General features: G+C 41.9%; 1 protein-coding gene across 1 annotated transcript; it reads right to left on the reverse strand.

The window, feature by feature from the left end:
* Window positions 1–10,580: 10,580 nt before the first annotated feature.
* Window positions 10,581–11,889, reverse strand: OR11L1 (olfactory receptor family 11 subfamily L member 1). The gene has a single exon (XM_007990072.3). It carries the CDS (start codon window positions 11,559–11,561, stop codon window positions 10,590–10,592), a length of 972 nt encoding a protein of 323 aa, XP_007988263.3. The 5' UTR covers window positions 11,562–11,889; the 3' UTR covers window positions 10,581–10,589.
* Window positions 11,890–12,361: the final 472 nt, after the last annotated feature.

The following is a 12,361-nucleotide window of genomic DNA, read 5'->3' on the forward strand; positions in this document are numbered from 1 at the left end:
GATTGTATTCCAAATATTTCTAACTACTTGGCGGTGTAAGGAATTGAGTTGGTGAGGATGACGCAAGTCACATTTTGGGTAGACACCTTGAGGGTCCCTTCTTCGTGCAGATGGACTTCTAGCTGCTTCTCATCGGCCACGCTGGTTGTGTACATGGATTCTGAGCCTTACCAAGTCCCAGCTGGAAAACGCTAATGAATCCAAGTCAATCAGGCTGATTCCATTTACCTTTTCAGGGACTGGTTCAATCAAGAATGGCCTTGAGAAGACCTTGTGGTAAAAAGCACAAAAGGAGAACATTTTCTCTGGAAAGTTTCCTGCATTGTTGAGATTTAAGGCAACATTGACCTTTTCCTGCCTCTTGGTAATGAATTGTGATGACACAATATTCACAAGAAGTAAAAACATGTGACCATGGGAAAAATCAAAGGAATTCCAGCAATGCCAATGCTGCAGGTGATGTTGACAGCCTACATTAACGTACCATGGCAACTTTCCCTGACAAACATACTAAACATTTTTCATCTTTCCCTCGTCTTTATTTGGCTGTTCTTTGTAACATAGCTGGAATCATTCTGTCTGACTTAACAGACTACAACCATGGCTCAGTAGAAATAATGAAAGGCTGAGTGTCACAGGAAGTAAGAATGGAGAAGGGATGGGTTGGAAAGATATTACAGATGTAAATACACTAAGCCTTGTGGAGTCATTCCATAAGAGACAAGATGTACCACAGGAAAGACAAGGTGTGGAAGGAGCATGTGCCAAAACATTTCAGTGTTCTAGAATATATACTAATATTTGCAGGGCAGTTTCCTAGTCTTTGCAATTTTTATAACAGGCTTGAAGAAATAAAATCAAGAGTGGTTTATGTAAGCAATCAAAATGCCCCAACGTCATCATGCTATGAAGAAGCCCAAACTAGCCCAGGTGAAGAGGCCACCTGGAAAGGCCCTGAGATTACAGGAGGACAGAGATATCCAGCCAGCCCCAACTGCTCAGCCTCCAGCCATTATCTGACAGCAACCACAGGAGAGACCTTGAGGTAGGAACAGGCAGCCAAGGCCTTCCCCAATAATGATCAGAGAAACTGTGAGAGACAACAGAACGGTTGTTACTGTTTTGAGACACTAATATTTGAAATCATTTGTTTTACAAGAGTACGTCACTGGAAACTTCAGTTTAGACCCTTTGAGGGTGTATCTGTGTCCATTAAGAGGGTACTCTCAGTGCTTTTAGCCCTAGTTTGTGATGGAAAGCAGAAGGTGCCCACCCTACTAGACTTCCATGTTTGGGGGCTTGTGTTGCCTAGTGCTGAGCTACAATCTTGACATTGCTACTCGAAAAGGGAAATGACTGAGACAGTTTAGTGCACTTGAATTGTGCGTCTTACTGAACTTTCAGCATCTTGGAGTGTCACAGGGGATGAAACACAAATTTTGCCAGTTAATGGCCCTGGTGGCTGTCATCTGCCTCCATGAGGTAGCTTGGAAGGGAGCTAGCTCTTCAAAACGAGACAAGACCACTAGACATAACTACCATTTTGTCACCTAGAATCTCCCTTGTCAGGTAGTGTACAGGTGTTCTTGCCCACCTCCTTGCCCCAGTTTCCTAGTAAATATTCCCAACAGTGTGGGTTACAGATCCCACTCGTGCAGTACCTTCCAGTCTGCATCCACAGTGCTGGCCCCACCACATTCCCCATGAGAGCTCCAGGAATTGTGGGCACTCTGTTGCTGTTCTGCTCATATGCTTTTTTCAGTAAACCTCCCTTTAGGCTTAAAAAAAAAATAAAAAAATGGCTTGTTGCCTTGATGTATTTCACTGGAGCCAAGCCACCAAAGGAGCATTCCTTTTAACTGCCAAAGCACATTCTTTATCTTGAAATTATTTACAGTTGTAGATTATAATAGTTTGTTATCTGCAGACCAGTTTTAAAAGGCCTTGTGTCACTCAAATATCATAATCTTTAACATTCAGTGTCTCCAGCAAAAGAAACTATCAACAGAGTAAACAGCCCACAGAATGGGGGAAAGTATTCGCAAACTATGCGTCCAACAAAGGTCTAATATCCAGAATCTACAAGAAACTTAAACAATCAACAAGAAAAAAACAAATAACCCCATTAAAAATACAAAGAAAAAAAGACACTTCACAAAAGAAAACATACAGGCAGTCACAAAACATATGAGGCAGGGTGCAGTGACTCATGTCTGTGATCCCAGCACTTTGGGAGGTCGAGGCAGGAGGATTGCTTCAGCCCAGGAGTTTGAGACCAGCCTGTGCAATAAAGTGAGACCTCTTCTCTACAAAATTTAAGAAATTAGCTGAATGTGGTGGCATGTGCCTGCAGTCTCAGCTACTTAGGAGGCTGAGGTAGGAGGATCGCTTGACGCTGGGAGGCCAAGGCCACAGTGAGCCAAGGTCTCACCACTGCACTCCAGCCTGGGTGACAGAAGGAGACCCTGTCTCAAAATAAATGAATGAATGAATAAATAAATAAATAAATAAATTTAAAAAGCATATGGAAAAATGCTCATCATCATTAATTATCAGAGAAATGCAAATCAAAACCACAGTGAGAAACCATCTTACACCAGTCAGAATGTCTATCATTCATAATTCAAAAAGCAACAGATACTGGCAAGGCTGTGGAGAAAACGGAACACTCATACACTCTTGGTGGAAACATAAATTAGTTCAGCCACTGTGGAAAGCAGTTGGAAGATTTCTCAAACTACTACAAAGTGAACTACCATTTGGCCCATCAATCCCATTACTGTGTATATACCCAAAGTAAAATAAATTGTTGTACCAAAAAGACACATGCACTCATGTGTCCACTGCAGCACTATTCACAATAGCAAAGACACGGAATCAACCGAGGTGCCCATCAATGTTGGATTAGATTTAAAAAATATGGTGCGGCCGGGCGCGGTGGCTCAAGCCTGTAATCCCAGCACTTTGGGAGGCCGAGACGGGTGGATCACGAGGTCAGGAGATCGAGATCATCCTGGCTAACCCGGTGAAACCCCGTCTCTACTAAAAAAATACAAAAAACTAGCCGGGCGAGGTGGCGGCGCCTGTAGTCCCAGCTACTCGGGAGGCTGAGGCAGGAGAATGGCGGGAACCCGGGAGGCGGAGTTTGCAGTGAGCCAAGATCCGGCCACTGCACTCCAGCCTGGGCGACAGTGCGAGACTCCGTCTCAAAAAAAAAAAAAAAAAAAAAAATATGGTGCATATACACCATGGAATACTACACAGTCATAAAAAAGAACAAAGTCATGTATTTTGCAGCAACATGGATGCAGTTGGAGGCCATAATTCTAGGCAAAATTAACACAGGAAGAGAAAAATCAAATACTACATGTTTTCACCCATAAGTGAGAGCTAAACCATGGGTACATGCAGATACAAAAATAGCAACAATAGACACTAGGGACTACTGGAGAAGAGGGGGAAGGAGAGGGATAAAAACTGAAAAACAGACTATGGAGTACTATGCTCAGTATGTGGGTGACAGGACCAATTGGAGCCCAAACCTCAGCATCACACAATGTACCCATGTAACAAACCTGCACATGTGCCCCTTGAACCTAACATAAAAGTTGAAATGATTAAAAAAAAAAAAAAAAAGTTAAAAAGTGTAGGCCTTCCAATCCAAAAAATAATAAAAATGAAAAAAAGTAACTATAGGGAAAACAAAAGCATTGAGTATCTCAATGTTCCATTAATGCCAGTAATTTCAGTCATAATCATACATGACAGCTTTGTAACTTAGAAAAGCCTCTCTATTTAAAACTTTCCCAAGACTGCCTCCTCTTATTCTTCAACAAACCTCACCCTGATGCACGTGTGCCTGCGGCTGGAGGTGGGGAGAGAGGGACACATGCGTGTGTACATGTATGTGGCCCACGAAGCTCCATAAGTATCTCCTCATCATTGCCACAGCTCCATGTGCCCTCTGAGAAGTCAGAGCTCATTAAATGTGCTTCTTGTTATGATAGAAAGTACAAACACTACTGTGTCCAATTGACTGCAATTCATTTTAATTTTCACACCAGTGCTCTATAAGAATGAGAAGATTTCTCTTTCTTTCATTCTGAACAGAAGTTGAAGAAAGATTTTTGTGCCCCCAAATCTGACAAGGTGCAAGACATGTAGGGAGAGCTATGGAACTCTGTGGTGCCCAGACTGAGTGTATGCGTCCAAATGGTAAGCAGATATTTTGTATGTGACTCAGTGTCACCCACCACACTCTTGACTCTTTTGGCAGCTGTACTGGTTCAACAAGCACCCTCAGACCTATACTCTTCCAGATTTTATCGTGTGTAATCTGCCACCATATATGCACTTTTATAGACAGAAATGGGATATCTTCCCAACTCATGATATTGCTCTAGACTGCACTTGAGCAATAGAAGTCTTGACTCCTCCACCTGGGTTACTAACACTGGAGAAAAATCACACAAGAGGAAAGAATGACCACCCACATGCATGGTCTCTTATTCCTGCTTGGCTGTCAGTATATTCTACAACCTTCTGGATGCTTCTGTTATCTCTAAAGTATCCCCTAAGAGAAATTCTAACTATTCATCATTGTGTACAAACTCCCTCTCTTATCTCCTCTATTATTCTCAATGACTGACTTTGCTTCCTGATTCACAGGAAAATGAATGTATGGAATGAACCAAAGCTAAGGATTTCTTCTCATTTCTGTTCTTTCCAATCACCTGCAAATGCATGTGTCTGCACCTACATCACACCTGGAAAGCAGGAGCCCCTCTTTATTCATGGGTATTCTTGGATAAGCCTCTCCCTGTTTTCAAGGTCCTTGCTGCAATATTAACTATATTTCTCTCTCTCTAGTGCCTTGCTCTCTACTTGCCCTTACTTGTCAGCATTTAAACATGCTCGAGTTTTTAAACTTAAAAAAATAACAGAAAATATCTCTACAGCAAAGAAAATAATCAACAGACTAAAAACACAAACTAGAATGGGAGAAAATATTTGCAAACCACATAACTGATAGGGGCTAATATCCAAAATACATGAGAAACTTCTATAACTCAATAGCAAAACAAAACAAAACAAAAAATGGTGTGGCACAGTGGTTCACACCTGTAATCTTAGCATTTTGGGAGACCGAGCTGGGAGGATCGCTTGAGCCCAGGAATTTGAGATCAGCCTGGGCAGCACAGTGAGACCCTGTCTCTTAAAAAACAAAAATAAAAATTAGCCAGGTGTGGTGGCACATGCCTATATTCCCAGCTATTCAGGAGGCTGAAGTAGGAGGGTTGCTTGAGCCCAGGAGGTCAAGACTTCAGTGAGCAGTGTTTGTGCCACTCCATCCTGAGTGACACAGTGAGATACTGTCTCTTAAAACAACAACAACAACAACAACAAAGAGGCCAGATGCAGTGGCTCATACCTGTAATCTCAGCACTTTGGGAGGCTGAGGCGGGTGGATCACCTGAGGTCAGGAGTTTGAGACAAGCCTGGCCAACATGGGGAAACCCTGTCTCTACTAAAAATACAAAAATTAGCTGGGCGTGGTGGCAGGCGCCTGTAAATCCCAGCTACTCAGGAGGCTGAGGCAGGAGGATCACTTGAACCTGGGAGGCAGAGGTTGTAGTGAGCCGAGATGGTACCACTGTACTCCAGCTTGGGTGACAGAGTGACACTCTGCTTCAAAGAAAAAAAAAGGAAAAAGAAAAATACTAATGATGCAATTAAAAATGGGGAGTTGGCAAAGATCTTTTGGATATGTTTCCAAAAGCACAGATAACAAAAGCAAAAATCCATGAATGGGATTGCAAAACTGAAAAGCATCTGTTCAGGAAAGGAAACAATCTACAGAGTGAATAGATGACCTAGGAATGGGAGAAAATGCTTGAAAGTCACACATCTGATAAGGGGTTACAACTCAAAATATGTAAGGAACTTGAACAACCTGACAGCACGAAAACAAGTCAATTAAAAATGGGTAAAGGTGCTGAACAGACATTTCTCAGAAGAAGACATTCAAATGGCCAAAAGGTGTATGAAAAGTTGCTCAGTGTCACAAATCATCAGAAAAATAAACAACAAAACCACAATGAAATAGCACTTCACACTTCATAGGATTGCTATTAAAACAAAACAAAAACAATAGATAAATGTTGGTGAGATAATGAAGGAAAAAACATCCCTTTGAACGCTATTCGTGGCCAGGCAAATTGGTGTAGTCACTATGGAACACAGTACAAAGGCTCCTCAAAAAATTAAAACTAGAACTATCACACAATTCAGCAATCCCAGATGACAAAAATGGCCCAAGCAGGCCACCAGGGAAACCTGGGCCCAGCGTGCATCGATGCAGAGCGTCAAGCACAGCATAACAGGTGTACAGTTGCCTATTCCTGTCCAGAGAGAACTGCATCCTTCACTCTATAAAATGGGGAAATGCAGAGAAGCAGATGTAACTGAAGAAGCCAGCTGGAGCAACAAGGAGGGACAACCACAGCCTGGGAGGGCACCATGCCAGAGACACCTGGACCTCACGCTAGGCTCAGTGCCCATTATACTCTTGGGACCCAGCGCTTTCCCTCTGCATCACTTGGCATACTTGACATTATTTGTTGCTTAAAATAATATCCTAGTATTCACCTTTCCTAGGAGACCTAGGCAGATCCTGTGACACTACAGCTTCGGCACACAGTAGGTGCATCACAAACATCTGCTGGGTTCACACACTCTTGCCTTCTCCAACCTTCTTGAGAAGTCTTCAGTGAAAAGGAATTGCTGATTGAGCAAGAATTAAACTTCTAGAGACTCCTGGATCCGCTGAAGTTTGAGACAAGGTAAGATTTGTTTACTGCCATATTCCTAGCTCATAGCACTTAATATGTAGTCAGTTAATAAATGTTTGTTGAATAAATGAGTCAAAGGAATCATATATCTTACTTAGCTATATTTTTTCTGAGCAAAATGATAAATTTAATAGTGTATTTCTGGTGTAATTTTACTTTACATATTCAACAAACCTGACAATTCAACTAGGTGCCAGGCACACAGCTGCTGAAAAAAAGGACATATAAAATACAATATCTGTCTACAGGAAAGCCACAGTCTAAAAAGTAGAAACATGTGAACAAATTATAAAAATCAGAGAGGTTTGTTGCTATTTTAAACAGCTCCAGTCAGGAAGTGTTAAAATAGAAAGTTCTAAACAGGAAATGTTCCAACACACCATCTAAGCATGAAGCAGAAGCCACCCGTAGTTGAGTTTGCTACCGCCAACCCCAACAGCAAGAATTCCAATCCTGCTGCTACAAAATAAGTGTCATTCTAATTTTATTACTGCTATGTAACCCAGTTTTAGACTCTTTGATTGCCACTTAATGTTCTAAAGAAGTATTAAAGAGAAAATATTATTATGGTGTTGAGCCCATTCACTGCAGCCATCTCAACATCACACCAATTATAAAGGCTATTATTTCAAAAGAAAACTTTTAGTTTAACTTATTTATCCAAATATCAGTGTTACATAAACATATTTGCCATCAGACCTTGGATTTATGGGTTAAATAGTATATAAATATGATTAGAACCTCAAAGTTTACACTTTTCTGGTTCTCTCAAATTTTTTTTCAAAATAGTATATGCCTTTCTAAACAATTGTTAGCATAGTTTTTAAACTGAACATTAAAATGTGTATTTTCCAAAAACAAAATACAGCTCCCATTGGTAGATGGTGTTGTTGAGATACAACAGATAACTTCTCTTGGGAACCATTTAATCGGTCCTCAATTTTACACTCTGTCCAGAAATGTCAATGACTTTAAAATATAGAAGTATATTACACAACTGAACTTATACTTATTCAGTATTGTGCAATATTTAGTATTTGTTCTAGCTATCTCTTGCTGAATAGTAAGCCATTCCAAAACTTAAGGCATTATTTATTGTTTAATATGTGTTTATTGTTATTATTTGTTTAGTAATTTTAAATAGCATTATTTCTCATGGTTCTGTGGGTTGACGGGCGCTATAAAAGTTCTCTTCTGCAGTTCTCTTTCTTGCAGTTGCAGTTGGTTGGCTGCTGCTGAAGTCACCTGAAAGCTCAATTAGGCTATTCTCTAATTCTGCCTTGGTCCTTCTGGGGACCAGCCCACATACTCAAGCTACAAAGGGGGTGCCAGCCACCAGTCAACTCATTAGTGTACAAAAATACACTTACTACTTTGGAAATTCCTAGGATTTTAGGAGTCTATATACCAGCAGACAGGACAAAGACCAAATATATATTTTGCAATATCACAACAATAAAAGTAAATTATTTTTTAAAAGGAGAAAGTAAACCAATTGAAATGGATAAATATATTTTTTTATATTCTTAGAATGGAATTTTGTACAGCAGTGAAAACAAAAGAAATCAAAGTTATGCATCTACACGTAAATATCAAAAATAGAACTTTAATTAAAAGGAGGAAGCAAACTAAAAATACAGAAATAGCAGCCGAGCATGGTGGCTCATGACTGTAATCCTAGCCCTTTGGGAGGCTAAAGCAGGAGGATTGCTTGAGCGCAGGAGTTCAAGACTAGACCGGGCAACATAGTGAAACTCCATCTCTACAAAAACAAAAAAGATAGCCAGGTGCAGGCTAATAGTCCCAGCTACTAGGGAGGCTAAGGCAGGGAGAATGAACCCAGGAGGTGGAGGTTGTGGTCAGCCACTGCACTCCAGCCTGGGCAACAGAGTGAGACTCCGTCTCAAAAAAATGAAAAAAAAGTACACGGGCAAGCCAGTATTACAATAAATCAATCATACCCTATTTCAACTAAGCCTTCATTTTTGCTCCCAAATCCACCTCTCTGTCTTCAGTCAGCTGTCAGTCTCACTTTGCAAGATGAGTATGGAATGCCTTTGCCATTTTCTTGAAATCCTGACCTACACTCTCTACGTAGAGAACTCTCTCTCTACAGTTCTCTAAATAAGAACTGTTGACCTTGTCACCAAAACACCGCGCCCGGCCTCACTTTATTATTTCATAGTGATCATCACAAGTAGAAATAAATCAATCATTGCTTTATGATTTGTTACATTTTTCTCCTCCCTTCTGCATTGGAAGTTCTATTAAGGTAAAGTCTTGCTTGATCCTTTCTTTTATCTTTCTTTCTTTCTTTTTTTATTCTTTGAGACGGAGTTTCATTCTTGTTGCCCAGGCTGGAGTACAATGGCATGATCTCGGCTCACCGCAACCTCCGCCTACTGGGTTCAAGTGATTCTCCTGCCTCAGCCTCCCTGGTAACTGGGATAACAGGAATGCACCACCACGCCCGGCTAATTTTATATTTTTAGTAGAGACGGGGTTTTTCCATGTTGGCCAGGCTGGTCTCGAACTCCCGACCTCAGATGATCCACCTCGGCATCCCAAAGTGCTGGGATTACAGGCGTGAGCCACCATGGCTGGCTTGCTTGGTCCTTTCTATGTCATTGTGTTTCCAGGAAATTCAGACTGTGGCACAGGACATGGCATGAATCATGAGATGAAAAATATTTGTAGAATTAATGAATCGAACAGTGGGCAGGATTTGTAGAGATCTTCTAGACTGGCTGAATAAAATAAAATGTAAAAGTGATTTAAGAGACCGGGCACAGAGACTCACCCCTGTAATCCCAGCGCTTTGGGAGGCAGAGGTGGATGGATCATGAGGTCAGGAGTTCAAGACCTGCCTGACCAACAGGGTGAAACCCCATCTCTACTAAAAATAAAGAAATTAGCTGGGTATGGTGGTACATACCTGTATTCCCAGCTACTCAGGAGGCTGAGGCAGGAGAATCACTTGAACCTGGGAGGCGGAGGTTGCAGTGTGCAGAAATCGCGCCATTGCACTCCAGCCTGGGTGACAGAGTGAGACTCTGTCTCAAGAAAAAAAAAGTGATTTAAGCATTTTAGTGACAGCCTCTGACTCTCAGGACTCACAGTAGCACAGAATACTGAGGATCTTCCCCTCCCTCCCTCCCTCCCTTCCTTCCTTCCTTCCCTCAATGTCATTGAACAAAAAAACACTAAAACAGCTAAGGTCTTGTAGATGAATATTTGGCACTTCAAAAATCCTTACTTTTTTCTTGTCATTAGAAGACAATGTAGGTCGACAAACATTTTAAATGTCTTTTTTTTTTGTGTGTGATTTATTCTTTCTACTGCTATTTAATAAGCACCAATGGCACCCACCAGGTTTTAGGTCCACAAGGCCAGTCTACTGATAGTACTTAAAAGATGCAGGTCTTTCTGTATATAAGGTTATATAAACATTATTGTAGAATGTGAAAGTAATGTGTGTGTAATCACCATCCACTGGAATTCAATCAGATTTTCCTAACAAGATGTTAGAAAGTGTCTAGCACAAAACTGACCTCAAAATGGTTTGGTGGAGGCAATTTATCTTCTGACCAGTTGCTGGCAAGGAACCCTCAAAAAACTGTTGTTTTTTGGCTTACGGAATTCAATGCAGTTCTGACAAGGAGCTTCAGGTTTAAAGGTCTGACTCTACCATTCGCTTAACCCTGAATTTAATCCACTGCATGTTCTGTGCAATTTTCCTCACCTAATAAAGGAACTTCCTTTTGCTCGTACTCCATAGATACCACATTTCCTTCTCATGACCTTTCTAACAGCTTCTTTGAAGTCTTTGTTCCTCAAGCTGTAGATAAGTGGGTTCAGCAGTGGTGTGACCACAGTGTAGAAGACAGAAATGATCTTGTTGACTTCAGGCAACAGGTGGGGACTGGGGTGCACATACATGGAGATCATGGTCCCGTAGTAGATAGTGACAACAGCCAGGTGGGAGCCACATGTGGAAAATGTCTTTCTCCGGCCAGAGGTGGAAGGGATTCTCAATACGGAGGACACGATGAAAACATAGGACCCCAGTGTCAGAAAAAAACAAATGCACAGCACGGCAGTTGACAGGATGAAGATGGTCACCTCAGTGATATAAACACTGGAACAGGAGAGCCGCATGAGTGGGAGGAGGTCACAGAAGAAATGGTTAATCTCATTGGGCCCACAGAAGTCCAACCTGGAAATCATCAGGGAAGGCAGAAAGCCTGTGCTGATCCCTGTCCACCAGGAGACCGCCACCAACCTGGTGCAGAGCTCATGATGCATGAGGAAAGGGTAGCGGAGCGGGCTGCAGATGGCCAGGTAACGGTCATAGGCCATCACGGCCAGGAGAAAGCACTCGGTAGCGCCGAGGAACACGAAGAAGTAGAGCTGTGCCATGCAGGCGGAGAAGGAGATAGCTTGGCCCCAGGACAGCAGGTTGGCTAGGAGAAGGGGCACAGTGGTGGATGTGTACCAGACCTCCAGAAAGGAGAGATGCTGGAGGAACATGTACATAGGGGAGTGCAGTCGCTGGTCCTGGCTCACCACAGTAACGATGACGACATTCCCTGTAATGGTCAGGCAGTAGATGAGCAGGAAAATGACAAAGAGCAGGGTCTGCCATTCAAGAAGGTTCTGGAATCCTAACAGCCGAAAGTTAGTCACAGTGGAGGTATTTTGGGGCTCCATTGCCTGTGGGGGATGAAAAACATTTTGGAAAAGCACAGGATGCAAGGCACAAATGTATCACTATTGATGTTTGGCACTTCAGAGATTAATTTTTAAATAGTTTAGAGCTGTATGCACAGCTTTTTAGAAGGATAAATGCATAATTCCGCATCTCTTTTCTAAGAACACATTTTGAAATCTTAAGCTGAATGTGAATGTTAGATCTTGTAAGGAGACTCAGCAAGTTTCATTTATCTGGGTTCTCTGAAATCTTGAAGTCTCCTATCCAAAGACAGGCAAAAGAGGACTCTGATTAGTAGACCTTCAGTGCTCTCACCATACCAAAAAGAAAAACTGAGGCGATGACTATGTTACTTGGATTGATTGTGATGATTATTTCACAATGAATACCTCTATCAGAACAAGGTTGTACACTTTAAATATATAGTATACAATAATATTTATCGACTACACCTCAGTAAAGCTGGACAAAAACTCAAAAAACTGACAATAACAACAAAACTTAAAAAAAAAAAAATCCTGCAGGGCTGGGCGCAGTGGCTCACGCCTGTAATCCCAGCACTTTGGAAGGCCGAGGCGGGCATATCACGAGGTCAAGAGTTCAAGAGCAGCCTAACCAACATAGTGAAACCCTGTCTCTACTAAAAATACAAAAATTAGGTGGGCGTAGTGGCACGTGCCTGTAATCCCAGCTACTTGGGAGGCTGGGGCAGGAGAATCATTTGAACTCGGGAGGTGGAGGTTGCACTGAGCCAAGATCACGCCACTGCATTCCAGCCTGGGCGATAGGGCGAGATTCC

This window comes from Chlorocebus sabaeus, chromosome 25 (assembly GCF_047675955.1).
Source record: "Chlorocebus sabaeus isolate Y175 chromosome 25, mChlSab1.0.hap1, whole genome shotgun sequence".
Taxonomy (NCBI): domain Eukaryota; kingdom Metazoa; phylum Chordata; class Mammalia; order Primates; family Cercopithecidae; genus Chlorocebus; species Chlorocebus sabaeus.